The sequence below is a fragment of the Pseudochaenichthys georgianus genome, chromosome 17, assembly GCF_902827115.2.
Source record: "Pseudochaenichthys georgianus chromosome 17, fPseGeo1.2, whole genome shotgun sequence".
Classification (NCBI taxonomy): domain Eukaryota; kingdom Metazoa; phylum Chordata; class Actinopteri; order Perciformes; family Channichthyidae; genus Pseudochaenichthys; species Pseudochaenichthys georgianus.
The window spans coordinates 1,937,470-1,964,758 of record NC_047519.1 but is presented as its reverse complement, the minus strand read 5'-3'; the positions used below and the strand labels follow the sequence as shown (position 1 = coordinate 1,964,758).

The 27,289-nt window shown below is 43.6% G+C and overlaps 1 protein-coding gene across 2 annotated transcripts in view; it reads left to right on the top strand.

The window, feature by feature from the left end:
- The window catches only part of LOC117462477 (contactin-associated protein-like 2), a 58,951-nt gene that overhangs the window by 12,944 nt on the left and 18,718 nt on the right, over positions 1-27,289 (top strand). For both annotated transcript variants that reach the window (XM_034104717.2, XM_071206224.1), the window contains exons 3-21: positions 5,956-6,149; positions 8,072-8,219; positions 10,999-11,202; positions 11,346-11,530; positions 13,377-13,520; positions 14,136-14,394; positions 15,141-15,290; positions 15,673-15,835; positions 15,948-16,054; positions 16,137-16,256; positions 17,519-17,634; positions 17,907-17,991; positions 18,105-18,261; positions 18,783-18,910; positions 19,063-19,233; positions 23,085-23,303; positions 24,751-24,987; positions 25,504-25,737; positions 25,822-25,955. In XM_034104717.2, the coding sequence (XP_033960608.1) occupies positions 5,956-6,149; positions 8,072-8,219; positions 10,999-11,202; positions 11,346-11,530; positions 13,377-13,520; positions 14,136-14,394; positions 15,141-15,290; positions 15,673-15,835; positions 15,948-16,054; positions 16,137-16,256; positions 17,519-17,634; positions 17,907-17,991; positions 18,105-18,261; positions 18,783-18,910; positions 19,063-19,233; positions 23,085-23,303; positions 24,751-24,987; positions 25,504-25,737; positions 25,822-25,955 (3,155 nt within the window). The remainder of the gene's footprint in view (positions 1-5,955; positions 6,150-8,071; positions 8,220-10,998; positions 11,203-11,345; positions 11,531-13,376; positions 13,521-14,135; positions 14,395-15,140; positions 15,291-15,672; positions 15,836-15,947; positions 16,055-16,136; positions 16,257-17,518; positions 17,635-17,906; positions 17,992-18,104; positions 18,262-18,782; positions 18,911-19,062; positions 19,234-23,084; positions 23,304-24,750; positions 24,988-25,503; positions 25,738-25,821; positions 25,956-27,289) is intronic.

Here is a 27,289-nt window from a genome sequence, read left to right as displayed (position 1 = left end):
AAATGATGCGATTATCAAATCGCAAAGCCTGCGATTTTTTTTAACATTTTTTTTTTTTTCTGATTATTTTTTTTTTTCTTCTTGTGTCTCAGTCAGAAGTGCTGTGCTCCACGTGTACCAGCCATTGTTAATCAATCAGAAGTAGCCCATGATAGAAGGTGATAGACAGATTGATCCAATCACCTGCCAAGTGCTTCTGAAAGTGCCTGCCCTTTCCAAATGGCTTCCAGTGGAGCTTTAGATGGTTTGGTGAACCATCTGAGTCAGGTTAGTGATGCTCCATCACATGTTTCTATTACAGGGTGAACCTTAAACTGAAGCTTGACTTTAAAGCAACCCAACGGAAGTTTCATGTAAGTTTAGTTTTTTCACTCGTAGCTCGGGCTGCGGGGGTGCTAGAGACGGGAGTACGTTGATACGACCTTCCTAGCCGGAGTTATGGCCGCATTTTACAATACACTTCCGTTGGGTTGCTTAAAAACAAATATCGCAAATCGCAATCGTAATATTTGTCAGAAAAATTGCAATTCGATTTTTCCCCAAAATCGTGCAGCCCTATTGTCAACATGGCCCTTCACTTCCTCCTCCAGCACCTGGACACAGCAGGAACCTACGCCAGGATCCTGTTTGTGGACTTCAGCTCCGCCTTCAACACCATCATCCCGGCTCAATCAATCAATCAATCAATCAATGTTTATTTATATAGCCCAATATCACAAATGTTACATTTGTCTCAGTGGTCTTCACAGTGTGTACATAATATCAGTATGACAATACGACACCCTCTGTCCTTAGACCCTCACATCGTACAAGGAAAAACTTCCAAAGAAAACCCAGTTTAAAGGGAAAAATGGGAGAAACCTCAGGGAGAGCAACAGAGGAGGGATCCCTCTCCCAGGACGGACAGACGTGCAATAGATGCCGTGTGTAAATTGAAAAGATAATACATTTGCAACATAGGTAGTCCAAATGTTTGGAAATGCATGTGTGTATAATAGGAAGATGAATCCACGAGGATATCCATCCAGGACCTATGATCCAGGACCACAGCCACGACTCAAGATCCAGAGCTCGCGATCCAGGACACAGGACCGCAGGATCATCCATGACTCCGGATCCCAGCGTATATAGATACCAAAAAGAAAGACATTTGGGGAAGCTGGGTTAATCGGAACATGAGTGTACACGGGTATAGACAGAGAGAAGGAAGAAGTAAGATGTCCCCCGACAAACTAAGCCTATATCAGCAAAACTAGGGGCTGAATCTAATCAGCCCTAACTATAAGCTTTATCAAAAAGGAAGGTCTTAAGCGCACTCTTAAAAACGGATAGGGTGTCTGCCGCCCGAACACAAACTGGAAGCTGATTCCACAAATGTGGAGCTTGATAAGAAAAGGCTCTGGCTCCCATTGTACTTTTAGAGATTCTAGGAACAACCAACAACCCTGCATTCTTGGAATGCAATGCCCTAGTAGGACAGTAGGGTATAATGAGTTATTTAAGGTAAGATGGCGCCTGCCCATTAAGGGCTTTGTAGGCGAGAAGAAGAATTTTAAATTCTATCCTGTGTTCTATAGGGAGCCAGTGTAAGGCAGCCAGAACAGGAGTAATGTGGTCCCTTTTCCTAACTCTGGTTAGTACACGAGCCGCAGCATTTTGAATCAGCTGAAGCGACTTGATTGACTTCTTGGTACTCCCTGATAATAAAGAGTTACAATAATCCAGCCTAGAAGTAACAAATGCATGGACTAGTTTCTCTGCATCGTTTTGAGGCAAGATATGCCTGATTTTTGCAATGTTACGTAGATGGAAGTAGGCGGTCCTTGAAATTGATTTTATGTGGGCGTTAAAGGATAAATCCTGATCAAATATAACACCAAGATTCCTTACAGTCTCACTGGAGGCCAAATTAATGCCATCCATAGTTAGTATGTCTTTAGATAATTTGTTTCGTAGATTCTTCGGGCCAAGTACAATAACTTCAGTTTTGGTCGTGTTTAACATCAAAAAGTTTAAGGTCATCCACGTTTTTAAGTCCTTAAGGCAGTCTTGAATTTTATTTAGATGATTAATTTCATCAGGCTTGATTGATAAACATAGTTGAGTATCATTCGCATAACAATGAAAGTTTACAGAATGATTCCTTATAATATTGCCTAACGGAAGCATATATAATGTGAACAAAATAGGTCCGAGCACTGAGCCCTGTGGCACTCCATGGCTAACTTTGGTTTGCGTGGAAGATTCATCGTTAACACGTACAAACTGAGAGCGTTCAGATAGATAGGACCTAAACCAGCCTAAAGCAGTTCCCTGTATGCCAACTAAGTGCTCTAGTCTTTGCAATAGGATATCATGGTCGATAGTATCAAATGCAGCACTAAGATCGAGCAAAACAAGAATAGAGACAAGTCCCTTGTCTGAGGCTATTAGAATATCATTTGTGACTTTAACCAGAGATGTCTCTGTGCTATGATGTGTTCTAAAGCCAGACTGAAAATCTTCAAATAAATCATTGTTTTTTAAGTAATCACACAACTGTTTTGCGACCGCTTTCTCAAGAATATTTGAGAGGAACGGAAGATTAGAAATAGGTCTATAGTTGGCTAAAACCTCTGGATCGAGGTTGTGCTTTTTAAGAAGCGGTTTTATCACTGCTACTTTGAATGATTGTGGAACATAGCCTGATAATAAAGACATATTCATAATATTTAATAAAGAAGTGCTAATTAATGGAAAAACTTCCTTCAACAGCTTAGTTGGAATTGGGTCTAACATGCACGTTGATGGTTTAGAAGAGAGAATCATTGAATGTAATTGTTCAAGGTTAATGGCTGAAAAGCATTCTAGTTTACCATCTAGTGTAATATTAGAACTTACGATTCCGGGAGCTGTTGATAACACTATACTGGTCGAAGGCAAGAGGTCATTAATTTTGTTTCTAAGAGTAACAATTTTATCGTTAAAAAAGCACATAAAATCATTACTACTGAGTGCTAAGGGAATAGAAGGCTCAATCGAGCTGTGGCTCTCTGTCAGCCTGGCTACAGTGCTGTAGGACAAGCTCTCCCAGCTGCACGTGCCCGACTCCACCTACAGATGGATCACAGACTTCCTGTCTGACAGGAAGCAGCACGTGAGGCTGGGGAAACACATCTCTGACCCCCGGACCATCAGCATCGGTTCCCCTCAAGGCTGTGTTCTTTCCCCTTTGCTCTTCTCCCTGTACACCAACAGCTGCACCTCCAGTCACCAGTCTGTCAAGCTCCTGAAGTTCAGACGACACCACGCTCATCGGACTCTGGTGGGGGGGGGTCTGCCTACAGGTGGGAGATGGACCATCTGGTGACCTGGTGTGGAGAAAACCACCTGGAGCTCAACGCTCTCAAGACAGTGGAGATGGTTGTGGACTTTAGGAAGAACGCAGCCCCACCCGCCCCCATCACTCTGTTACCTCATTCACACCAACACAACTCCGGTTCAAGCTCCGTGCTAGAGCTTTTCAAGTTCAGAACCAGTTCTTCGGTTTAGCTCTGGCTCTTTTCACACCGCCTAGAGTCCGACTGCTAATGCGTCGTTGCGTCATCGTTTGCGTCATGACGTAACCGTTTGCGTGCCTGCTTCATAAAGCCAAACCGCACGGATGAAATCAGTTGCATTCATTTCTTATGGCTCTATCTGCAGCTTTTCCAGAGTCATTTCTGTGGTTTAGTTATATTCTTATAAAAAAGTGTACTTGTGTCAATAAAGTTTTTTTTTTTAAAAACACAACTGCTTCCGAGGTCGGTCTTATTTCTTAAGGTGGACTGAACCATGAGTGTGGAGTAACGTTGTATCTTTCATTTAAAGGTGACATGTCATGCTTTTCCGGTTATCGCCCGTCCCCTTGTTGTTATGAAGGTTGTTCTGCATGTAAACGGTCTGCAGAGTCAAAACCCTCAAAGTACACCCTGTAGGGAGTAAAACTCTAACACAGAAAATACCTCCCCAAAACGCCTCGTTGGAGATACGTCACTGTCCATTTGATTCTTCCGGGTACATCATGATGTCATGTCGTCCCCGGAACGAAATGGACCAATCCGTGGAGCCGTTACGTTACGTCCGCGCAGCCGTTACGTTAAGCCCCCGCTGATTGGTCCAAATTGACCAATCCACGGACTTCCTCACACACTCAGTGCAGCAGCTCTGCTGATCTCTCCTCCCTGGCTGCAGGCTGATAACAGACAGTTGGGATCGCGGCGAAATTCTCAATGCAGACCCGTTCTCACAGCGTTTATCAACCTTTTTCTTACTCAATATCAAGCCACACTTATTGTTTTTACTTCGGCTGTGACTTTGTGTGTGCTCAGGGTGAGTTTGGCTGTGTTTGGCTGTGTATCGCTAAACAAGGAAATCACACCTCCACGGAGCTCAGCGCGATTCACCACGACCTGCACGCCTCCACGACCTGCACGCCTCCACGACCTGCACGCCTCCAGGACCTGCACGCCTCCAGGACCTGCACGCCTCCAGGACCTGCACGCCTCCACGACCTGCACGCCTCCAGGACCTGCACGCCTCCAGGACCTGCACGCCTCCAGGACCTGCACGCCTCCAGGACCTGCACGCCTCCAGGACCTGCACGCCTCCAGGACCTGCACGCCTCCACGACCTGCACGCCTCCAGGACCTGCACGCCTCCAGGACCTGCACGCCTCCAGGACCTGCACGCCTCCACGACCTGCACGCCTCCACGACCTGCACGCCTCCAGGACCTGCACGCCTCCAGGACCTGCACGCCTCCACGACCTGCACGCCTCCAGGACCTGCACGCCTCCAGGACCTGCACGCCTCCAGGACCCTGAGGCGGGCAGGGAAGATAGTAGGGCTGTCCCGAATACCATTTTTCGGGCTCCGGATATTCGGTAGTAATCATCAGCGTACCACTTCGACACGTGTATTTCGGTTTATTCACGGCATTCCTTTTTGTTATTCTACAGTATTGTTGTTTTATAGTTATTTGTTAATGTATATAACCCAATTTGTGTTCTTTGAAATTGAAAAGGATATTGCATTGTGTTTGTTACTTTCGTTGCAGTTGTATATGTCTTAAGTGTAATTTAGCTTGGCTTTCTATTTTGAAGGTGTTAGCGCAGTTGACAGGAAGTTGTTGTTGCTATGGAAACAACGTGACAGAGATTAATGGAGAAAAAGTAATATCTACATATAAAGACGGAGAAAGTAAACGATAACGTTTATGGTTAAGTGTTGGCACCCCCCGAAGAGGCACAAGCTCTTATGTTGATATTGGAATAAAAAAACGGAATAAAAACAACCGAATATCCGAATAACAAAATTGAAACCCGAATAGTACTCCAACGAACGAATATTCGGGTCCAGCCCTAGAAGATAGTGGCCGACCCCTCCCACCCTGGGGACAAACTGTTCACCCCCCTCCCCTCTGAGGCTGCACTCCATCAGGACCAAAACCTCTTGCCACCTGAACAGTTTCGTCCCCTCCTGGCCTCATCAACAAGGCCCCCCCCCCCCCCCACTGACACTTTACCTCAGCCACATCATAGACTATGCATTCCATTAATGCACACAATGTTGACGATATTGCTTACAGCACATATTTTATATTCTATAATTTATTGCATTCTATTTCAATGTAATATACTGCTTTATTTTATTGCTATCTTACTATATTTTTATTAAAGTGTTCTTAATATAGTTCGCTTTCTGTGTTCTTTTTAGATGAGTGTTTTTTTACTTTTATGTATGCACGACAACAGTAAAATTCCTCGTACGTGTGAACCTACCTGGTAATAAACCTGTTTCTGATTCTGAGTACCTTAGCAACTCTGCCTTGACTGAAAGGAAACTTCCTATAAATGTGTTTATAATGCTCAAATCCATAATTGTGCTCTTCTTCCTTTTCCCCATGTTTCCCCCCCCCCCCTACCCACACCACTAGGTGCTGGAGGCTGGTCCCCCCTGGATACAGACCGTTATCAATGGTTACAGGTAGACCTGGGTTCAAGGAAGCAGGTGGTTTCCGTAGCGACACAGGGTCGCTACAGTAGCTCTGATTGGACCAGCAAATATCGGCTACTTTACAGTGACACACAGAAAAACTGGAGGCCTTATCTACAGGATGGAAACATCTGGGTAAGAATCATGTCATCTCATCTAAACTTTACTATTAACCAATTGAGGACATTTGTGGCCAGAAATTGCCCAAATATGTAATTGACATACTGCTGAACTCAGTGCAGCTAAGTCTCTGCAGTGACAGTGACTCTTTCAATACATAAACCTCAAAACTCTTCAGATGTAACTTCACATATTTCCTACAATAATAGTTATAACGCAAGTAGGAAATGCATAGAATTAAAAAAAATTGTACATAAAACCTGTCAGGGTTTGGCCAGAGTGTGGACCCAAAAGCAGTACAAACAGGGGGGCAGGTATGAGAAAGTAAATGAAAGGCGAGCTTTTATGAAAAGCTGGTTCAACACAAAGAACGGCAGGAGCAGGCGAGGCGGAACAAAAGGAAAAGTAACAAACAAAACTAGAACAGGGAAATCCAGAACAAGACATCCAAACCACAGGACAAACCATGACGAACTGACAAGGAACGCAAGGGAAAGAAAGACTAAATACACAAGGGTAATAACAAGACAAGACACAGCTGGAGAGGGGAGGTGAGACACAGGGACAACAGGTGAACACGATGAGACAGGAGGGAAAACACAGAGACAGGAAGCAAATACAGACATGAGACAGGGGGTGAACACCTTTCAGAGTAAAGCAGGAAACCAACGTAAAAATGAAAATAAACAATTTGTGACAAAACACTATACAGTAGCGACTGCTAATTCAATGATTGCAAAGCAAACTGCATATTTGCACTAAGCTAATGCAAATTACATAACTGTCTTAAACACAATACATATTTTACAATAGTCAGGCTTTATAATATGTCTATAATTACAAAGTAATGGACATTTTGTCTCTCCCTTTGTATCAAATCCCAAATTTGACTCAAGTTGAGCTATGACTTTACTATAAGCCAGTGCTTCTCAAAATGACCACTGGTGGTCTGTGAGCGCCCCCTAGTGGTCATTGAGTATATTGGTAACATTTCACATTTGAAATGAATAAATAAATGTAAGTTTTCCGCACCCTCGCGTGAATATCTCCGCAATGGAGCGAGCTTAAGTTTCAATTGCATGATAAAGCCCAGCGCAACACCTTTGTCACAGATGTTGCCACTTGTTTGTACCATCTTCAAGCGATTTGTAATCTGTTCTAGAAAAACGATGTGTTTTTTTTTTAGATTTCAGGAAGCATATAAAACAAACAATGGATGTCTTTTGTGAACATTTATCCATGCTGGAAATAGATTTAGATGTGTTAGGAGTTAGATAGAGATTATTATCTAATGCATCCAATGAAGCATTGCATGAAGTCTGTTGATGATCAGAGGCTGTGCACCGCACCGCTCTGCATAAACTGTTTTTTATTTTTGTTTTGTAGGCAGACCATGCAGGCCAGCCCGATGGTCACCAAGGTTCATGTTTTAATAGCATGTTTACAAAAAAAGCCCAGGCCAGCCTAACATGTGAACAAATGGCTGAGACCTCAGAGAGTTAAACTTGGGCCTGCGACCATAGTTTTGCATTTCTCTCAGTAGCCAACGATCTGTGAGTCTGTTGGCTCGGACATAAACTCCCTAATAAATGTAGTCTACATTTCATAAGAGGTTTAAAACCTGAGCATTTTAAATCGCATTTGAACTAAATGCTTATATAATCTGTAGTTATATTTGTATTGTTGATTGTGAACGAGGCGATATAGAGAAGGTTAAGCTGCCATTATTAGGCTGTCATTTGTTATATACTGTTGGAGTGGTAAGCAGGCCTATTGTCTTTGGGGAGTTAGGTGGTCCGTCTTTGGTATGGAAAAGTTTGAGAAACACTGCTATAAGCACTTCACTGTCCATGAGCTTGCCACCGCTCTGTCTGATGACAATAATTAGAACTGTAGCAACCTTTTTGACAGAATTGTTTTGCATGTTTGTGTTTCAGACGTTTGAGGGGAATATGGACAGTGAAGCGTCTGTTCGCCACGAGCTGCAGCACGCCATTCTGGCTCGCTACATCCGCTTCATCCCAGTGGGCTGGAGCAGGGAGGGACGCATCGGACTGCGCCTGGAGCTCTACGGCTGCTCATACTGTGAGTGACAACAGAGGGAATCCTCGTGTTCAGGGTTTTCTAATCAGGGTTACGGTCATTAAAAACCTGGAAAAGTCATGGAAATTCAAAATGCAAATTCCAGGCCCTGGAAAAGTTATGGAAAACAATATTTTTCCCAAAGTTTTGGAAGAGTCATGGAAATGTAACTAAAGTTGCATCAAATATAATTTATATTTGATCTAATCGCCGAAATAGTAATACTATAATGATAATAAATACTGTATGGTATAATAATGAAACTTAAAATGGCATTTAACTGACGAGCAGGGCCGTATCCAGGATTTCCGAAATACCGAGGTCCCAACATGTTAGGGGGGTTCGGGGGATCTAGTTAGGTGCTTTTTAAGTCCTGTGGGGGGTCACACATTGGATAATATATTGATTTCAAACCATGTCAGTGGGCTGACAATGTCAGCATACATTATTTTTGATAGTGTAATACATAAGAATCAGTTGATTAATGATTATTAATGATCTGGACATGCAGAAGAGGCTACAATGATCACAAAACATTGTCAACATTCATTTTCCATGTCTCTCTCCTTTCCATAACCTGCAGCCTCTCTTCCATCTTCTTGAGTCCCTCTGTCTTCTTCCTGTTCACTACTCTTTCTCTCCTCTACTCTTTCTCTTTGTTCAATCTCTCCCTCGTTGTTCACTTTTTGCTCCTCCTCACTTGTCGCTCCTGCCAGTGAATCAAAAGCAATTCAGCCATTTAGTTCATTTCACTTGTTGTTTGTTTGCATTCTTTTGTTTATTTAAATCTGTTTTGTTTGATTCTCAAAAGATAACAAAGATATAAGCAAATTGTGTTTTATACAATTGTATGTTATTATGACATCATAACTGCAATAGATATGTTGTTTTACAATTATGCCTATTGTAAATTAAGACTATTGTTATAGATAGATAAATAGATAGATAAATAGATAGATAGATGGGGTTATTAAGCCTACATTATTCTGTCCGACTGTACCTGCAGTTCCTCCCTGACTTCCATCACTTTCACTTTCTCTCTCTCTCTCTCTCTCTCTCTCTCTCTCTCTCTCTCTCTCTCTCTGTCCTGTCTCTTCCTTACCAAAGCTGAGCTTCGACTGACGTAGTCTTTTCATTATATCCGAGTCAGTGTAAAAAGAAAACAATACAATGTTATATCTTCAATGTTTTACTCAAATTGAAATGAAAGAAAAGCATTACAACGTTTGTTGTAATGTGGAAAATGCATTTCCTGCAGAAAATGCGTGCAAATGCTGTAAACTGTGAACATTTGTGGCTGAATTTAGCTGAAAATGCAGAAAAAGCTGAATGTGTTATTGGCTGAATGGTAGCTGCTTTTAGCTACAGACAGGGTGTCCGCGGGGTCTTAAAAAGTATTAAAAGTTAAACGTTTTGCCATCTTCCCTCCTCAGCCACTTAAACTCTTGCTCCCACTGAACCCGGTACTCCCGCTTGAACTCCATGCCACTTGCTTGCCCCTCTGCCGCCGGCTGAACGTTGTCAGTTTTAGTCTTACTGGCTTGTCCTTCATCCTCCACCGCATCGATCCCTCTGTTCACCTCGTTTATCCACACCATTTACTGGGCTTATTAAAAAAGCTTCGGACGATCAGCTGCCGTGACATTTTGCGATTGCTAAAGCCGGTTAAACAACGAGGTCAAAAACAAGACTAGACAATAGCTACTTAATATACACACACTCGCCACCAACTGGACAGAATGACTAAATAATAGTTACAGACTACAGTAGAGTAGATCGCCCTCAGTCTACCTGGCCACTAAGGATGTAATATAATGTGGGCCGCTGGTGGACATTTTGGCGCTGTTCCGAGTTGTGTTCTAATCTGTAAAAATGACGGACTGCTTTCACATTTTTCCGTCATTGTTAGAAAAAATATTCGGTTAACGCGACCTCTGGGTTGAATAGTTTCTGCAGCTGAAAATAGGCTGAAGGAGTTATGAATAGTTAAGTAGTGAATGAATGTGTATTAAGAAGAGAAAAAAAAGTCAAAAGGCTTGGGAAAGCAGCAGAATATTTTGACTGCAAACTTTTCGACTAAAACCATATGTCACCAATAATGTATAAAATATGTGGAACATGTTGAAGTCAGTATGAAGTGGGTCATCTAGGATTGACAAAGTGTTACACAGTGTTTCCCCTACCGTTGCCCACCCTGACAGAAGGTGTGTGTCGCAGGAGACCAGACACAGAGCCCTTTTTTAAAAGTATTTTTGTAACTTCATATTTTCCTTCTTTGGAGCGAAGTTAAGTTTAGTGTACCCTTTTATCCGTATAGGAGTAGTGTTGATTAGCAGCGGTAATGAACCAGCTTTGATAGATTGTTCTGCTTCACCACAAAAGCCTTCAAATATCAAAATAACAAAAGCTTTAGTGTGAAGAATGTAAAGGAAATTAAATGTTCACCACAAAATTAGCAAAGCTTTTATTAGCGGCTATTCTCCAAGTCTCCCACTACCCCCACCCACCCCGCACATCAAATGCACAATTACGCGTTTAGCATCTACATTGTTATGTGCATGCGCACAACAGTGTCATTTTCATGTTGTGTCATCTTCATTCAAATCTATTTGAATTTCTAATCTCCACTTGAACACGTCTCCTAAGCACTAGCTGTGATGAGCACTAAAGAGATGCAGGGAAAGGGAAACACTTTCCCACGAGCCAGCAAGGAGGCACATGATGACCGTGCAGGAAAGAGAATTGTCTGAACCTGTTTTGTGATTGTCTCATTCTCTTCCAGGGGCCGATGTGATCAGCTTCGATGGCCATGGTGTCATCTCCTACCGCTTCAGGAGTAAGAAGATAAAGATTGTGAAGGATGTGATCTCTCTTAAGTTCAGAACCACAGCTGGAGCCGGGGTCCTGCTCCACGGAGAGGGACAGCAGGGGGACTACATCTCCTTGGAGCTGCGCAGGGCCAGACTGCAGCTCAGCCTCAACCTAGGTAGCAAGCATGCTCACAACAGAGAACCTTTTCTATTCTATTGTCCTTGTAAGCACTATATTATACTGCTGATACTGCTGCATGATAATGCCATGATACACGTGTACCATCTTTCTCTGAGTGATGTACCTGCTGCTCTCCAGGAAGTGACCAGTATGGTTCCATCCAGGGTCACACCTCTGTGACCAGTGGGAGCTTGCTAGACGATGACCACTGGCACTCAGTCGTCATCGAGCGCTACCGGAGGAATGTGAACTTCACACTGGACCATCACACTCAGCAGTTCAGGACCAATGGAGAGTTTGACCACCTGGACCTGGACCACGAGGTAAATTACAGTCCGTACAGTTGGGAAGCCATGAAAGGAATATCAGATATATCCTGAAGCAGCCATGTTTCCGTAACGCACATCAAACTACTCTCCTGATATTGTGTCTGACTCCTGGCTAACACCCGGAGTTTGTTCATTCCCATCACCCAGTGATTTGACGTCTCTTGTCTCCATTCATCTGTAACAAAATGCCTCCTTGGTCTCTTCTGGGTTACACGGCACCCCCTGTGTCCTTCTCCAGATTCCAGTGGGGATAGCCACTATGCTAGCCTGTTTTAGCATGATTAGCTTCTCTCTGCTGGAAACAAGGCAGCCATATCGTGGCTTGGCTGCACAACAGAAGCAAATCAATGTCGATAAAACAAAAAGGAAATCTCTCTCTACACCAAAGTTTAGAGAGGGCACAGCTTAGAATAACCCAGCTTCCCCCACATTTATTTTTGGTGTCTCTACGCCGGGATCCTGAGTCGTGGCTGATCCTGTTGCTGCGGTCCTGTGTCCTGGATCCTCTATCCTGAGTCCTGGACTTCGAGTCGTGGCTGAACCAGTCTCTGCGGTCCTGCCTGACTCTCACCATACTGCTTCCCTGATGGCTCCCACGGGATTGTTGACATCCTCGTGGACTCATCTTCCTATTATACACACATGCATTTCCAAACATCTGGACTACCTATGTTGCAAATGTATCATCTCTTCGATTTACACACAACATCTATTGCACGTCTGCCCGTCCTGGGAGAGGGATCCCTCCTCTGCTGCTCTCCCTGAGGTTTCTCCCATTTCCCCCTTTAAACTGGGTTTTCTCCGGAAGTTTTTCCTTGTACGATGTGAGGGTCTAAGGACAGAGGGTCTAAGGACAGAGGGTCTGAGGACAGAGGGTGTCGTATTGTCATACTGATATTCTGTACACACTGTGAAGACCACTGAGACAAATGTAACATTTGTGATATTGGGTTATAGAAATAAACATTGATTGATTGAAAAAGGTACTAATAGAGTAAAAATCTAATCAAAATAGGAATCCTAAAAGATAAAAATAGTAAAACAAATCTAGCAACTGCAACAGGCTGTATGTATGTACACTAATACATACATTTTGCTGTTATCAAATTGGCAATATGGCAAAGTGCAATTTCTAAAATCGCAATATTTGTTATAAAGGCAAAATATGTGTGGAAGCCCCATTCTGAATAAGTATTGTCTACAGATCAAATGTTCAAGACTTAAGAAAACATCTCTGTTTGGTCCTAGCAATTATTCAGTAAATCATCATTTAAATGTTGTTTTGTTGTTATGTTAAAATGTCTTATTAAAGGTGGGGTAGGTACGTTTCAGAAACCGGCTCGAGTGCACTAACATTTGAAAGTACACAGCCGAAAAGAATCCGCCCCTTCCTTCAGACTTCCTCACAGAGCACCTCCTCCAACACACACGAACATGACGGCAGCAGACTGGTGGAAGTGGCGAGTCATTGAAGTGCTGCTGCAATGCACGCCCAATGAGGGCACGAGATACATGTGTGCGTGCACGAGATGGAGGGCTGACAGACAGGGCGGCACTTGGTCGTACCTTCTACAGCACCACGGCTTCCACAGAGGACATTTTTGTATGGATTTGTTGTCAAAGCACTTCAGATATTCATTGCTATGGGATGTTCAGAGCATTCCATGGAATATAACAGAAAGTGTATCTCGAGCCGGTTTCTCAAACGTACCCCACCGTTAAGTACTAATTAAGTAATGAGAGTTCCGGCCGGTAAGTGTGTGTGTCTCATAGTAGTACAATAAACATGGGGGTGGGATGAGTTTCATTTAGTCTCTGTCGCTCTGCTGCCTGTCCTCAGATCAGTTTCGGGGGGCACCCTGTCTCCGCAAAGCCCAGCTCCGGAGGCGTAGATAACTTTGTGGGCTGCATGGAGGGGATCACCTACAACGGAGACAACATCACCAACCTGGTCCGCAGGAAGAAGGTGGACATCTCCAGCTTTGTAAGAACACTTTGACATCAATGGTGTGTGTGTGTGTGTGTGTGTGTGTGTGTGTGTGTGTGTGTGTGTGTGTGTGTGTGTGTGTGTGTGTGTGTGTGTGTGTGTGTGTGTGTGTGTGTGTGTGTGTGTGTGTGTGTGTGTGTGTGTGTGTGTGTGTGTGTGTGTGTGTGTGTGTGTGTGTGTGTGTGTGTGTGTGTGTGTGTGTGTGTGTGTGTGTGTGTGTGTGTGTGTTTACAGTAGGTTATAATTCTACCAACTACATATCCACACTCACGCATGCATTATATTTAAGTAATATCCATACATAAGGTCATATTGGTCATGATTCAATTGTGAGGTAACAATAGGCCTGCCATGACGATTAGCTAGATGCCATTGTCAATGTGAGTTATAACCCCCCAACATGTCGTATGCTTAATAACAGAACAAAACCAGGTCTGAACACCAAAGCTATGGAGAAGGTCCTGTTGTGTGATTGGTTGGATACTGCGGATCTAATTACAAGTAGTTAAACATTTCACATTACAACTCGTAACTAGATCCGTTGTTGATGTGCTACTGTTCATAGAGCTGCTGTGACAGCTCACGTGTCTCCGCGTCTCTTCTCCTCTGTAGCGTAACCTGACATTTGCTTGTGCTGAAGCCAACTCCTTCTCCGTCTTCTTCAACTCCACGTCCTTCCTGCGGCTGCCGGGTCAGACTGACAGCGACACGCTGTCCGTCAGTCTGTCGTTCAGGACTTGGAATCCCAGCGGGCTGCTGATGTTCACCGCACTAGCTGATGGCTGGGTGGAGGTGGGACTGACGGAGGGCAAGGTCACCGTCTACATGAATGTCACGCAGAAGAAGAACATGCGTATTGACATCTCTTCAGGTTTGCTCAGATCGTTGGTCTTCAGAGTGGATGTTCAGCTCAGATCTTCAATTAGTTAGAACTGTTCATTCAATGTTATCTTGAAGTTAAATGTATTTGATTCAAGAACACGTTAATATTATATATATTACTAACACATCTTTGATTGGAGAGAGTTCACGTCTTACACAGAAGCGTGTTTAATGGGTTTTGTTTGCTTTATTTTGGGCTGCAATCGTAAGTAAATTGTGCTCATGTGTTTCAATGATGCTCAGGTGCTTTTATCCGTGCAAGCTCTTAATGCCATCAGCCTGCCAGGGACTGCGGAGGAAAATGGCCTCTGGCTAAATCTGGCCTTTTCATGATGGACTCACATGCTCATGTTGATGAATGTGCATTGCCCCTTCTTATATAAAACAAACTAAATGAATCTAACCCTAACTTCTAAATGCTAAGATATATTAAACCGAAATGTTTGACATTTACTATATTCAAGCTTTGACATATGTGCTCGACAAATGCTGCTTTGAGCACTTTTGGAGGACAGACACAGAGACATGTTCACAGTGATTTCAATGTCACTCCATTCTGTGGACTTCAGCAAACCGCACTGCAGCTGGACAGTCAGTGGACAGTGTACCACTTTTATAAAAGCATTTTGTATAGCCGGTGTGTGAGGGGAAATAAGTTGTGTTGTTGAACATATGTATGACATGATTATACATTGAAAGCGTACGTGTTTAGACTAAAGTGTGGTTCACCTTTAGGCTCCGGTCTGAATGATGGCCAGTGGCACAGTGTCCATCTGAATGCTTTGGAGAACTATGCTATGCTGACAGTTGATGGAGACGAGGCCTCCACAGTGAGGACAGCCATCCCGATCCAGATCCAGACTGGAGGAACCTACCACTTTGGAGGTGAGTCCTCAAAACATTACTAACCGTCTGTTGTAACTTGTATGTGTCTTGAAAAGGTTGCAGTAAACAATGTAATATGTTAAGTGTTTGTGTTTCATATATTTGTATCTGGATATTTGTCTGTTGATGTTGGACATGGAGCTGCTGGAACGCAAGTCACATTTCAGACTTGATCTGACAAATAAAGTAATATCGTATCGTAATCTGTCTCTAGACACTTTAGACTCAGGACCTGAATGTTTCTAATATCTCGCCTCCAGTCATAGGGTGACACAGCAGGAGGAGATGCAGCTCATACACACTGTTCAGTCGCAGCAAGGTTCCTTCTATAAGATCTTTAGTGTTATATGAAAGACTTCTGACCTTCTCTGCTTGCCTTCAGGAAACGTTCTGCACGGCAACACTCGATCCCTTCAGCGCTCCTTTCAGGGCTGCATGCAGATGATCCACATCGACGACCACCTGGCTGACCTCAGGGCTGTGGAGCAGGGCCTCATTGGAACATTTGAAAATGTCAGCCTGGATATGTGTGCCATTATAGACAGGTATAAACATACGATTGGAACACATCTAAGAATGGATCACGGATGAAGGTGCAGTTGGTTGTTCTGGTGCCTAACAGCACATACCTCCCACTATCCTTCCCCTCTTTATTAGGTGTGTTCCTAATTACTGTGAGCACGACGGGCTCTGCTCTCAGACGTGGGATACATTCAGCTGCAACTGTAGTGGCACAGGATACACTGGAGCCACCTGCCATACATGTAAGTGCACGTGCATGCTCGCACACGCCACACAAGCACAATAACTGGTCTGTGTGTGCTGACCCATGTGTGTCCTCTGTAGCCATGTATCCGCAGTCCTGTGAGGAGTATCAGCACCAGGGGAAGAGCTCGGGGAGCTTCTGGATTGACCCAGACGGCAGTGGCTCTATCGCCCCCTTCAGAGTCCACTGTGACATGACGGGTGAGATGTCGCTGAAAAGGTTTAAACATATGTGTACGTGCCACCCATGGTAATAGAGCAACAAGAGACCAGAACAGCGCTCCATGTTTGCCCAACCATTTTACACACAATTCTTCTTTCAACTCCTCAGCTTCAAAAAACATGGCACCTTGTTCTGAACGCCAGTGCCTTTTGTCCATGTTTTCCAAAGAGGAGAAAGCGCAGCCATCTTGAGAAAATGTTTTTTCAAGCGCATCGCCGTTTTTGCGCGACTGCCTGGTGGTGCTTCCGGATGAAAGTATTTCAACTGTTCAGGACAGCTCTGATGACGTCACTGTATACATTGGAGGAGAAGCTTGTTTTTGACCATATCTTTGAAATAGAAACTATCAAAACAAAGACCTAAAGCAGGGGTGTCAAACTCAATTTCATCGCGGGCCACATTAACATTATGGTTGCACTCAAAGGGCCGGTTGTAACTATATAAATATACATATATAAATATATAATATATATATAATGTATTATATTACATTATTGCCTCTGAATTTGATTATTATCGGATAGGATAATAACTTAGTAATTAACTACGTCTGAAAGCAGAAGTCCAGGGCAAATAATTGTAAGTCTCTTCAGTGCGCATGTCACAAAACGAGATGCATTGTGGGACATGTAGTTTATGGGCAACCTGCTTCTGTAAAGTGGCATGTAACCGTATAATAAACATATTATATTCTTTGCAAGCTCTTGCGGGCCACATTAAATGAAGTCGCGGGCCAGATTTGGCCCCCGGGCCTTGAGTTTGACACCCCTGACCTAAAGGATTGTTTAAGCAAGCAATGGATGTTGACTTTGACCTCCATACCGAGATCGTCCTCCTCCAGCTTTCAGAATGAGCTTTGACAGACCATTCAGTCAAAGTGTGAGAGCAATAACCATCTCATTGGTGTTAATGGTAAAACACAGACACATGTATAGTGGCACAAATAGATTTTTTTAAAAACCCATGCTAGCTTGTTTTACAACAGCGATGATACTTTGTCAATAATTTGTTGTCATAGAGACATTGAAAAAGTGCTGGGAACACTATTCTGATGCTGTGCGGACGACCTCCCTAGGGCCCTAGCAGCGCCATGTGGACACAGGCTCTTAAACAAAAACAATTCTTTCCCTTTATTATTATTATGTGTGTTTTAGTGAATGTCAACATACATGTAAGTATTGTGGTATAGAAACATCTACCTGTCACATGATACTAACGCTGGTATTTCTCTGGGCTTCAGAGGGAAAGGTCTGGACGATGCTGAAGAACAACCTCTCTCCTCAGACTTCAGTCACCAGCTCAGAGCAGGGGGGGAAGGCAGTGCTGCAGATCACCTACAATGTGACTGATGAACAGGTACACAATGACTACACACCTGCTGCGAGCCACCTGGCTGCACACTTCGTCGTGTTGTGTTCGGAGTGGAGAACTTGAAGTATGTGTGTGCTTTGCATTGGTGCTACTAATAGGATACAGTCGTTAGTTAAGGTATTTCTGTTTACATTTATTTGACACTGTGTTGTGTAATGAAGGTACAAAATGTATCGGTTTAAAAATAACATGAACCTTGTATAACAAAAGAACACATAGAAAGAAGTTCTGTTTGTGTGTCCCTCCTGTGAGTGCAGCTGCTGTCGGTGTCCGGCAGTGCAGAGTACTGTGAGCAGTACGTGGGCTACGCCTGCAGGATGTCCCGCCTGCTCAACACTCCAGGTACCCTGCATGCAGAGATATGATGCACGTTGACCGGTAACCAATGGACTCTTCAGGTCTGAACTAAAACATTTTGAATTGAAAACTGACACCAAGCTGATGGTCTGACTTAGATGGTGCCCCTTATACCTGGTGGGTAGGAAGAGCCAATGAGAGGCATTCTTACTGGGGGGGCTCAGGACCGGGCATACAGAAGTGTTCCTGTGGTATCGAACACAACTGTACTGACGCCAAACACTACTGCCACTGTGATGCTGACCTGCGCTCATGGTGAGTGGACCCCCATCTGTTCTGTCCATTTCACAAGGGGGGGGGGGGCATAATGCTTCACTTGAATCTGTTCTATGCCGTGACGATTACAGTTGTTGTTTGAAAAGTGAGTTGCATTCTCTCTGTCGGGCAGTTTCCTTGTTGTATTTGTACGTTGACGTACATGTGTGTGTGTGTGTGTGTGTGTGTGTGTGTGTGTGTGTGTGTGTGTGTGTGTGTGTGTGTGTGTGTGTGTGTGTGTGTGTGTGTGTGTGTGTGTGTGTGTGTGTGTGTGTGTGTGTGTGTGTGTGTGTGTGTGTGTGTGTGTGTGTGTGTGTGTGTGTGTGTGTGTGTGTGTGTGTGTGTGTGTGTGTGTGTGTGTGTGTGTGTGTGTGTGTGTGTGTGTGTGTGTGTGTGTGTGTGTGTGTGTGTGTGTGTGTGTGTGTGTGTGTGTGTGTGTGTGTGTGTGTGTGTGTGTGTGTGTGTGTGTGTGTGTGTGTGTGTGTGTGTGTGTGTGTGTGTGTGTGTGTGTGTGTGTGTAGGAGGGAGGATGCAGGCCTGCTGGTGTATAAGGACCACCTGCCGGTCAGTCAGGTGGTGGTTGGTGATGCGAGCAGAGCTGGATCTGAGGCCAAACTGACTGTAGGGCCACTCAAATGCCAGGGGGACCGTGAGTGTCTCTCTCTCTCTCTTGCTCTCTCTTTTAGAATGAAACACACACACCCTCATCACACAAACGCGCATCTATCTTTCACAGAGACTTGACGTATCATTACAGAAACATTGGTATGTTCATGCATGGCCTGCTGTTGTTTTCCGAAGGGAGCTTCTGGAATGCAGCATCCTTCAGTAGCCCGGCCTCCTCCCTCCGCTTCCCGTCCTTCAGAGGAGAGACCAGCACCGACATATCCTTCTACTTCAAGACCTCCTCCACCCGTGGAGTCTTTCTAGAGAACCTAGGAACAACCAGCTTCCTTCACATTGAACTCAGAGGTGTGTGTGTGTGTGTGTGTCTGTTTGTGTAAACACCCCTAGTTAAAATTGAATTATTTCAATTTGTTTCACCACGATGACAGTATATTATGCTCTGCAGTGTGTGTGTGTGTGTGTGTGTGTGTGTGTGTGTGTGTGTGTGTGTGTGTGTGTGTGTGTGTGTGTGTGTGTGTGTGTGTGTGTGTGTGTGTGTGTGTGTGTGTGTGTGTGTGTGTGTGTGTGTGTGTGTGGTGTGTGTGTGTGTGTGTGTGTGTGTGTGTGTGTGTGTGTGTGTGTGTGTGTGTGTGTGTGTGTGTGTGTGTGTGTGTGTGTGTGTGTGTGTGTGTGTGCTTCTTTGCCAATATAAAAATACTAAAAGCAGGAGCATTAGAAGCAGGAGGATAAAGACTGGAGATTAGAAGCAGGGGGATAAATACTAGAGATTAGAAGCAGGGGGATAAAGACTAGAGATTAGAAGCAGGTGGATAAAGACTAGATACTAGAAGCAGGGGGATAAATACTAGAGATTAGAAGCAGGGGGATAAAGACTAGAGATTAGAAGCAGGGGGATAAAGACTAGAGATTAGAAGCAAGGGGGATAAGGACTAGAGATTAGAAGCAGGGGGATAAAGACTAGAGATTAGAAGCAGGGGGATAAGGACTAGAGATTAGAAGCAGGGGGATACAGGCTAGAGATTAGAAGCAAGGGGGATAAAGACTAGAGATTAGAAGCAGGGGGATAAAGACTAGAGATTAGAAGCAGGGGGGTAAAGACTAGAGATTAGAAGCAGGGGGATAAAGACTAGAGATTAGAAACAGGGGGATAAAGACTAGAGATTAGAAGCAGGGGGATAAAGACTAGAGATTAGAAGCAGGGGGATAAAAACTAGAGATTAGAAGCAGGGGGATAATGACTAGAGATTAGAAGCAGGGGGATAAAGACTAGAGATTAGAAGCAGGGGGATAAAGACTAGAGATTAGAAGCAGGGGGATAAAGACTAGAGATTAGAAGCAGGTGGATAAAGACTAGAAATTAGAAGCAGGGGGATAAAGACTAGAGATTAGAAGCAGGGGGATAAAGACTAGAGATTAGAAGCAGGGGGATAAATACTAGAGATTAGAAGCAGGGGGATAAATACTAGAGATTAGAAGCAGGGGGATACAGACTAGATATTAGAAGCAGGGGGATACAGACTAGAGATTAGAAGCAGGGAGATAAAGACTAGAGATTAGAAGCAGGGAGATAAAGACTAGAAACAGGAGCATAAAGACTAGAGATTAGAAGCAGGGGGATAAAGACTAGAGATTAGAAGCAGGGGGATAAAGACTAGAGATTAGAAGCAGGGGGATAAAAACTAGAGATTAGAAGCAGGGGGATAAGGACTAGAGATTAGAAGCAGGGGGGTAAAGACTAGAGATTATAAGCAGGGGTCTAAAGACTAGAGATTAGAAGCAGGGGGATAAAGACTAGAGATTAGAAGCAGGGGGATAAAGACTAGAAATTAGAAGCAGGGGGATAAAGACTAGAGATTAGAAGCAGGGGGATAAAGACTAGAGATTAGAAGCAGGGGGATAAAGACTAGAGATTAGAAGCAGGGGGATAAATACTAGAGATTAGAAGCAGGGGGATACAGACTAGATATTAGAAGCAGGCCGATACAGACTAGAGATTAAAAGCAGGGGGATAAAGACTAGAGATTAGAAGCAGGGAGATAAAGACTAGAAACAGGAGCATAAAGACTAGAGATTAGAAGCAGGGGGATAAAGACTAGAGATTAGAAGCAGGGGGATAAAGACTAGAGATTAGAAACAGGGGGATAAAGACTAGAGATTAGAAGCAGGAGAATAAAGACTAGAGATTAGAAGCAGGGGGATAAATACTAGAGATTAGAAGCAGGGGGATAAAGACTAGAGATTAGAAGCAAGGGGGATAAGGACTAGAGATTAGAAGCAGGGGGATAAAGACTAGAGATTAGAAGCAGGGGGATAAAGACTAGAAATTAGAAGCAGGGGGATAAAGACTAGAGATTAGAAGCAGGGGGATAAAGACTAGAGATTAGAAGCAGGGGGATACAGACTAGAGATTAGAAACAGGAGCATAACGACTAGAGATTAGAAGCAGGGGGATAAAGACTAGAGATTAGAAGCAGGGGGATAAAGACTAGAGATTAGAAGCAGGGGGATAAAGACTAGAGATTAGAAGCAGGGGGATAAAGACTAGAGATTAGAAGCAGGGGGATAAGGACTAGAGATTAGAAGCAGGGGGGATAAAGACTAGAGATTATAATCAGGGGGATAAAGACTAGAGATTAGAAGCAGGGGGATAAAGACTAGAGATTAGAAGCAGGGGGATAAAGACTAGAGATTATAATCAGGGGGGATAAGACTAGAGATTAGAAGCAGGGGGATAAAGACTAGAGATTAGAAGCAGGGGGATAAAGACTAGAGATTAGAAGCAGGGGGATAAAGACTAGAGATTAGAAGCAGGGGGATAAAGACTAGAGATTAGAAGCAGGGGGGATAAAGACTAGAGATTAGAAGCAGGGGATAAAGACTAGAGATTAGAAGCAGGGGGATAAAGACTAGAGATTATAAACAGGGGGATAAATACTAGAGATTAGAAGCAGGGGGATACAGACTAGAGATTAGAAGCAGGGGATAAAGACTAGAGATTAGAAGCAGGGGGATACAGACTAGAGATTAGAAGCAGGGGGATAGATACTAGAAACATGAGCATAAAGACTAGAGATTAGAAACAGGAGCATAAAGACTAGAGATTAGAAGCAGGGGGATAAAGACTAGAGATTAGAAGCAGGGGGATAAAGACTAGAGATTAGAAACAGGGGGATAGAGACTAGAAACAGGAGCATAAAGACTAGAGATTAGAAGCAGGGGGATGAAGACTAGACACAGGGGGATAACGACTAGAAATTAGAAGCAGGGGGATAAAGACTAGAGATTAGAAGCAGGGGGATAAAGACTAGAGATTAGACACAGGGGGATAAAGACTAGATACTAGAAGCAGGGGGATAAAGACTAGAGATTAGAAGCCGGGGGATAAAGACTAGAGATTAGAAGCAGGGGATAAAGACTAGAGATTAGAAGCAGGGGGATAAAGACTAGAGATTAGAAGCAGGGGGATAAAGACTAGAGATTAGAAGCGGGGCGATAAAGACTAGAAATTAGAAGCAGGGGAATAAAGACTAGAAATTAGAAGCAGGGGGATAAAGACTAGAGATTAGAAGCCGGGGGATAAAGACTAGATACTAGAAGCGGGGCGATAAAGACTAGAAATTAGAAGCAGGGCGATAAAGACTAGAAATTAGAAGCAGGGCGATAAAGACTAGAGATTAGAAGCAGGGGGGTAAAGACTAGAGATTAGAAGCAGGGGGATAAAGACTAGAAACAGGAGCATAAATACTAGAGATTAGGAGCAGGGGGATACAGACTAGAGATTAGAAGCAGGGGGATAAAGACTAGAGATTAGAAGCAGGGGATAAAGACTAGAAACAGGAGCATAAATACTATAGAGAAACAGGAGCATAAATACTAGAGACTAGAAACAGGAGCATAAATACTAGAGACTAGAAACTAGGGGATAAAGACTAGAGACTAGAAACAGGGGGATAAAGACTAGAAGCAGGGGCATAAAGACTAGAGACTAGAAACAGGAGCATAAAGACTAGAGACTAGAAACAGGGGGATAAAGACTAGAAGCAGGGGCATACATTGTTCTTAATGTATTTTGGTTTGAGTGATTTCACACCAGGACATTAGGACCCTGTGTCACCCTGTGTCACCCTGTGTCAACTCACACTAAGTGAGTTGATCTTTCACAAGTGCCAGTGCTGATCTGAGTGTGGTGCTCCCAGGGGGCTCGGTGGTCTCCTTCTCTTTTGATGTAGGCGGTGAGCGGGTGGAGCTCAGCGTCCGCTCGCCGCTGCCTCTGAACGATGACCAGTGGCATCACTTGGAGGCAGAGAAGAACATCAAGGAGGTCCTGCTGCAGCTTGATGGACAGTACAGAGAGGTCAGACCCATGCCCCCCCATGGACACACAAAACTGGAGTTCTACAGTGAGCTTTATGTTGGTAAGACACACATCTAGTACTGTACTGTCCACAGCTGAGAAATGTCTTTGGAGTGTATCAACAGAGGTTACGGTTAGTTTATTTATAGAGCAAATTTCAGACACAAAGGCAAATCAAAGTGCTTTACATGACCATTAACACACAAGAAAAATGTGAGATGTGACTAAATGTTCCAAACCTCATCAGGGAGTGCCACTGGGATTCTGGAAGAATGATTCTAATGCTGCGTTCACACCGGACGCGATGTTTGGGGGCGGCGCGATTACATGTAAAGTCAATGCAGAGACGCGGACGGACGCGAATTCGCTCCGACGGCGTGCATGAAGCGGTGGACGCGAAATCCGCGGCGTGATTGAAGGGGGCTACGACAAACGCTCGAGTTCAATTTTTTCAACTCCAGCGTCATATTCGCGTGACGTAATCTCGCGGTAGCCAATCAGCGGTGAGGACGTTCAACCAGAAAACATCAGCCGTTAGCTGTTAGCACACAGAGATCACAGCTCCTCATATCTGTTCAGAAACTAGACAAAAGCTAAACAAGTACAAACCACAGACTGCCTGTGTCATGGCGAATACAGTCGCTGGTTTATTTATGTCTGTAGGCCGTTGTTGTGAGTGTGGACGGAGTATATACAACGTTAGCTTAGCCTGGTCGACATGACCTTCATTCAGAAAACAAGCATTTTAAAAGTTGTTTCTCTGCCGTCTGTCTGCAGACTTGTCAAAGCATTAATTCATGGTTTTTACTAACCGGTATCAGTATGTTGTTACTTTGCCATCATTTAGAAACTTGCATTACAATTTAATCACGTTAAAATATGTTCATGTTGTTGTAGCTGTAGCTCCCGAGCCAGCGCGTCTTGTTTGAATGACGCGAGTAAACACAGCTGGCAGCTGCGGTGAAACTCGAGCATTTAGACTAGAGCGATGCGATAGGAGTGATTAGAGCGAAGCGAATATTCGCATTGCGTCCGGTGTGAACGCAGCATAAGGATCCGTGTGACGTTTGTCATGATGAACAAACTGTGTGCCTATGAAAGCTATAGTATGTCTTTATAACTATAATTATTTTTGTCAAATTTGCTATATTGATGGAAAACAACTTATTCTAAAGAAATACGTAAAAAGTGTCTGTGCGCTACACCTGCATTTTTACGATTCACACAGTTTCAGAAATCAGAAACAGGTTTATTCACAGATATGAGGAATTTACCTCGGTGTGTATGGTGCATACATAAACACAGTCAAAGAAGATAAATTATTACAAATTAATTTCTTTAAAAAAAACTAGCTTTCTGTGCAATATACACAATTCGGAGGGTTGTGCAGGCTTGACAGTATTAAAATGAACAATATATTGTTTGCATGAATGTAATGCATGTATTCTAATGAGCCAGCGGCAGTGCAGCTTGAATGAAGAAACTTGTGACTAATGTCATATTTCCAGGGGCATCCAGTGGTCAGAGAGGCTTCCTGGGCTGCATGCGGGCTCTGAAGATAAATGGTCTGACTTTTGACCTGGAAGAGAGGGCACAGGTATCTCCAGGGGTGAATCCAGGCTGCCAGGGCCATTGCAGCAGCTTCGGGATGCACTGCAGGAACGGAGGGAAGTGTGTTGAGCAGTACAACGGATACTTGTGTGACTGTTCCCTCACTGCGTACGATGGACCCTTCTGCTCAGATGGTATGGCCTCCAACATGCTGCATCCCTTTAGATGATGTTATTCATTAGATAGATCAGATGCAACAGTCATTTACACTGGGGATGGAAGGCAAATGTCCCCACCACAAAAAGGCTGGTTTTGTCCCCATTACCTTTTTTAAAGTTTACTTTTTTTAATAAATGTTTATCAAAAAGTACAATAAGATACATCAATTCCAATTTTATTATAATAATAATATATAAAATTGGTGTGGGTAGTCTTAAGAAAAACCCTGTCTAGAATACTTATTATAAAATTACCAAAATCATGCATGTACCAATCAGTGACTTTAAACATTTTCTGACATACTTTCGTCTTTTGTTTCAATCTTGATAAATACAGTATCTACTCTGACCTCAAACTGATCCCCCACTTACATTGTCTAAACGTGTACATGTTGAAGATGACTTCGAGATCCTTAGACCACTCACTGTCCCCATCACTTTTCAACACCAAGTGACACCCTTGGGAGCAACAATCCTTCTTGTGTTTGTTAGATGTAGGCGGATACTTTGAGACGGGGACCCTGGTGCGTTATGACTTCCTGCTGGAGGCGGCAGCAAGCGTGTTGCAGGAGGGGAAGAGCCTCTCAGAACTTGGTGTTCGTGGTGATGCCAATCTGACCCAGGAGGCGCTGGTGTTCAGCTTCAGCACCTCTAGCACCCCCAGCATCCTCGTCTACGTCAGCTCCAGGACTCAGGACTACCTAGCAGTGGTGCTCCGACACAACGGTGGGCTCATCATTGGACCTCATCCATTTCTTACAACGATATAAAAATATATATTTATTAGCCTGTGTTTGTGTGTGTGTCCAGGCACTCTCCAGATCCGCTACAGTCTCGGGGGGCTAACAGAACCGTACACCATAGATGTTGACCATCGTAACATGGCTAATGGACAGCCTCACTCTGTCAACATTACGAGGAACCTAAGGGAGATACGGCTGCAGGTCAGTGCAACACTGCAAAATCACGCATGTTAATGGTCTGCAAATTCTAAAATCCCTGTGTTCCCTCCAGAGGGAGTGTGTGTGTGGGAGTGTGTGTGTGGGAGTATCTCTCCCACACACACACCCCCCCCTGCCTGAAACGCCTCCATTGGACTCCTTTGTCTACTTCAGTAACATAGTGATATCGCTATGTAACACTCATGCTCCTATTGGCTAGCGCTCCAACATATTGTAGGCAGCAGTTGACCAATCAGAGCAGACTGGGCTCTGATTTCAGACAGAGGGTGAAAAGAGGTGCTGCAGCACAGGCAGTATGATAAAAATAAAGAGTTTTTGAACATTAAAGCATGGAGACATGTCCCAGTAGAGACACCAAATACTGATATGAACCTGAAAAAGAGCACAACATCTTTAAATGGATTGTAATCTCTTGTAAATATATAAAGCTATTTAAATGACTGATCTGAAAAGCAGAAGCAAGGGAAACAGCTAGCCTGCTTTCCAAACATCACCTATTACATGACAGCAATACATTTTATTTAGCTCACATTCTGACAAGAATCTATCAGAGACAGAGGAGATCTGGGAGTCAAGCATGAAGAGGGTCTGGTGGTTGAGTGTGTTGAGCGGAGCATGGACCAATGATGGCAGAGGAGAGGGAGGAGGCACATCATTGGATGCTGCAGATACTGTAACAAGACGTTGTGATTCTTAGGGGGAGTGACATGCTATTTCTCACTCACTATTTTAACAAAAGTAGTACATTTAGACTTAACCTGTTAGAATATGTTTTCCAGTCTGTAATTGATTTCTTTTTTAAAGGAAATAGGAGGGGGGGGGGGGTGTAGAATGGTTATAATGTATTCAAACTGTGGATTGACCATACAAATAGGGAAACTGATTCTGTGATTTTGTTGTTGATTTAGGGAAGGGAATATTTCCATTGTGAGAGCACAAACACATGTGATGTGTGTGGATAGTGACCACTAGAGAGAAGTAAGAATGTTTTTATTTTAAGTAAAGGGAAGAGATACGAATAAAGGAGACAACATAATGATGAGATGAGTTCACAAACACACACAAATAAAATAATAATATTAATAAAAAAGACAAATCTGAGTTCAAAAGAAGAACATTTGAAATGCTTGCTGGACAGTCTGATGCACTCATTGCTAATATATAATCCCACTCCGTCAGAGCTCTTTTGGTCCCATTTCATGTTGTGTGGTGCCACCTAGTGATGGTTTGTGGTCATATGTTTTTCAAAAGAAATTGCATTTGCAATGTTCTTTATTTAAGGTTCTTTAAGTAACCTTAAATTCAGAAAACGTGTT